The 2,888-nt window shown below is 44.5% G+C and overlaps 1 protein-coding gene across 1 annotated transcript in view; it reads left to right on the plus strand.

Annotated features, from left to right (window-relative positions):
- The window catches only part of PLA2G4E (phospholipase A2, group IVE), a 48,397-nt gene that overhangs the window by 29,653 nt on the left and 15,856 nt on the right, over positions 1 to 2,888 (plus strand). Inside the window, exon 12 of the mRNA XM_006883220.1 lies at positions 810 to 946. Within this exon, the coding sequence (XP_006883282.1) occupies positions 810 to 946 (137 nt within the window). The remainder of the gene's footprint in view (positions 1 to 809; positions 947 to 2,888) is intronic.

The following is a 2,888-nucleotide window of genomic DNA, read 5'->3' on the forward strand; positions in this document are numbered from 1 at the left end:
AAATGCTGAATGAGTTCAGCCCTTTTGATTTTCTGACTTTAGCTCCTTGTACATTTCATTGTAATATTTTTCCTTTGTCATCCCATGCTGCCTTTTGGAATCTTCTGTTCAGCTCTTTAGTATCTTGAATTTTTCCTTGTGCTTTGGCTTTTCTGCACTCCAGTGCAATCTTCAGAGTTTCTTCTGACATCCATTTTGGTCTTCTCTTCCTCTTCTGTCTTTGTAATGACCATTGGCACTCTTCCTGGATGATACATTTGACATCCTACCACAACTCATCTGGTTTTCAGTCATTAGTGTTCAAGGCCTCAAACCTGTTTCTGAGATGATTCTGAAATTCAGGTGGTATAAACTCAAAGTCATATTTTGGCTCCTGTAGATTCGATCTAATTTTCCTCAGCTTCAGCTTAAACTTGCCTATGAGTAGTTGGTGGTCTGTTCAACAGTCAGCTCCTGGCCTAGTTTTCACAGCTGATATTGAGATTCTCCAGCGTTTTTTTCCACAGATATAATCGATCTGATTCCTATGCATACCATCAGGTTAAATCCATGTGTATAACCTGCATTTATGTTTCTTATAAAATGTATTTGCAATGAATAAGTCATTGATTGTACAAAATTCAATCATTCTATCTCCAGCTTCATTTCTGTCACCAAGTCCACGTTTTCCAACTAGGGATCCTTCTTCTCTGTTCCCAACTTTTGCATTCCAGTCACCCATTATTATCAATGCATCTTGACTGCATGTTCAATCGATCTCTGGCTGTAAAAGTTGGTTTTAATCATCTATTTCTATTTTTGTGCCTTAGGTACCAATAATAGCCATTATGGCCACTGGAGGAGGGACAAGATCCATGACGGCCATGTACGGCCACCTGCTGGGACTGCAGAAACTGAACATCCTGAACTGTGCCAGCTACATCACCGGCCTGTCAGGGGCCACCTGGTAAGGAACCCCGAGCAAATCGGCTAGCCTTGGGTGTCTGCTGAAGTACCCTCCCTCACCCCTACACTAGTTAGAGTGATTCACCCGGACAGCTCTGCCCCTCACTGCTGTGTGATCTCGAGCCTGCAGCTTAACTGCCCAGAGGCTCAGTTTCTTCATCTGTGAAGCGAGGCTAACAGTAACACTTGCCTCCTGGGGTTATTGTGAAAAGCTCTACCTGCTACTGATTACAGGGAGCCCATATTGATGTTACCATCGCCCCTAGGGCTGTGGCAAGAACCCAGGAACATGGTAGCATGAGTGGGGCCGTTGACTCCATCCTTCAGCCATCCACTCTGGGGAGATGTCTGGGCTGGCTGGGCTCCTCAGCAGTGGTCCTGACTGCCCACCACCCCTCCCCTGCTTACTCCCTCTGAACCATCAGGCTTCCTGGGCCTGCAGGGGAGGGGGCAGGTCCTTCGAACAGCGAACAGCGCCTCCTCCACACTCCCACCATCACCTCTGCTGGTGAGTCCCAGGCAAGGTCGCCTGGTCCACAGGAGCACAGCGCTCATGACCCTCAACACTGAAGTGGGAGGGAAAATATCTTATTTTAAAATCAAAAGCATAGAATCATAGTTGACTTGATGGCAACTAACAATAATAATTGGATTGAAGGGGGAAAAGTCATTCATTTTGTTTTTAGTTAATAAAAATGGTTTAATAAATGAAATAAGTATCACTAACATTGAGTTGGTTCCAACTCACAATGACTCTCCACCAGGCTTCGGAGGCTGTAAATCCCCATCTTTTGCTCTTAGATTTGAATTGCTGGCCTTTGGGTAGCACCATGGCACATAACACATTGTTATTGTTGTGTACCATCAGGTTGAAACCGACTCAAAGCTGACCCTCCAGTGGGTTATTAGAGGTAGCAAATCACATGGGAGCAGATGGCCCATCCTTTTCCTGTGTAACACATTGTGCCATCATATATTTGCCTTTATATATAATAATAAAACTAATTTAAATAGAAAGTTAGTTCCACATTACAAAAGCAAGGTGGCACAGAGCCAGGACAGATGGGCCTCTAAATGCACCCACAGCCTGTCAGCCCTGATTCTTACTCTTCCCAGGCTAACGGGCCTGTGAGGTCCTGGGCTATGTCCCTTATATGTCTCTTATCTTGGATAACTCTCCCTGAACGTGTGAATAGGAACCCACTTGAGGTAGCCAAGGGTTCCTAATATTATTCAGACCTGGCAGGGGCTGGAGACGTCAGCTCAGATGGTATAGAGGAGTAACTGACAACTAAGCTTTGACCCTGTGCCGGGATCTGTGATGCTGCTTTCTATGCATGGTCATTCTTCCTCACACAACCCTGTTCAGAAGGTGTTATGTTTTTGCTTATTTTAGAGCTGAAGAAACAAACATAAAGAAAATAAATATCGTTTTCCCAGAGTACTCAGTTAAAAACTGGTAGGGCTGATCTGAACCCCTGCCATTTGCCTCTAGGCCCCACATTCATAACCTCCACATTAAACAGATATCTGTACGTGGTTGTGAGGGGAGGTCTGGTGACCTAAGAAGCTACACTGCAGTTTCAAAGGTAGGTGGTTTATATCCACCACCTGCTGTGCAAGGAAAGGATGGGCCCCAGCCACAATAGCAAAGTTCAACAGAGCAGCAAACAACAAATGCTGGTGAGGGTGTGGAGAGATTGGAACCCTTATTCACTGCTGGTAGGAGTGTAAAATGCTTCAACTACTATGTAAGGTGGTCTGGCACTTTCTCAAATCTTTGGAAATAGAAATATCATTTGACCCAGTAATTCCACTACTGGGAATATACCCTAAATAAACCAGAGCCACCACCCAAACAGATGTATGCACACCCATGTTTATTGCTGCATTATTCACAATAGCAAGGAAAAACTATGGTATATTCACACAACAGAATATTA

Source organism: Elephantulus edwardii, unplaced genomic scaffold (assembly GCF_000299155.1).
Source record: "Elephantulus edwardii isolate Elephantulus edwardi_28Jun2011 unplaced genomic scaffold, EleEdw1.0 scaffold00026, whole genome shotgun sequence".
Lineage (NCBI taxonomy): Eukaryota > Metazoa > Chordata > Mammalia > Macroscelidea > Macroscelididae > Elephantulus > Elephantulus edwardii.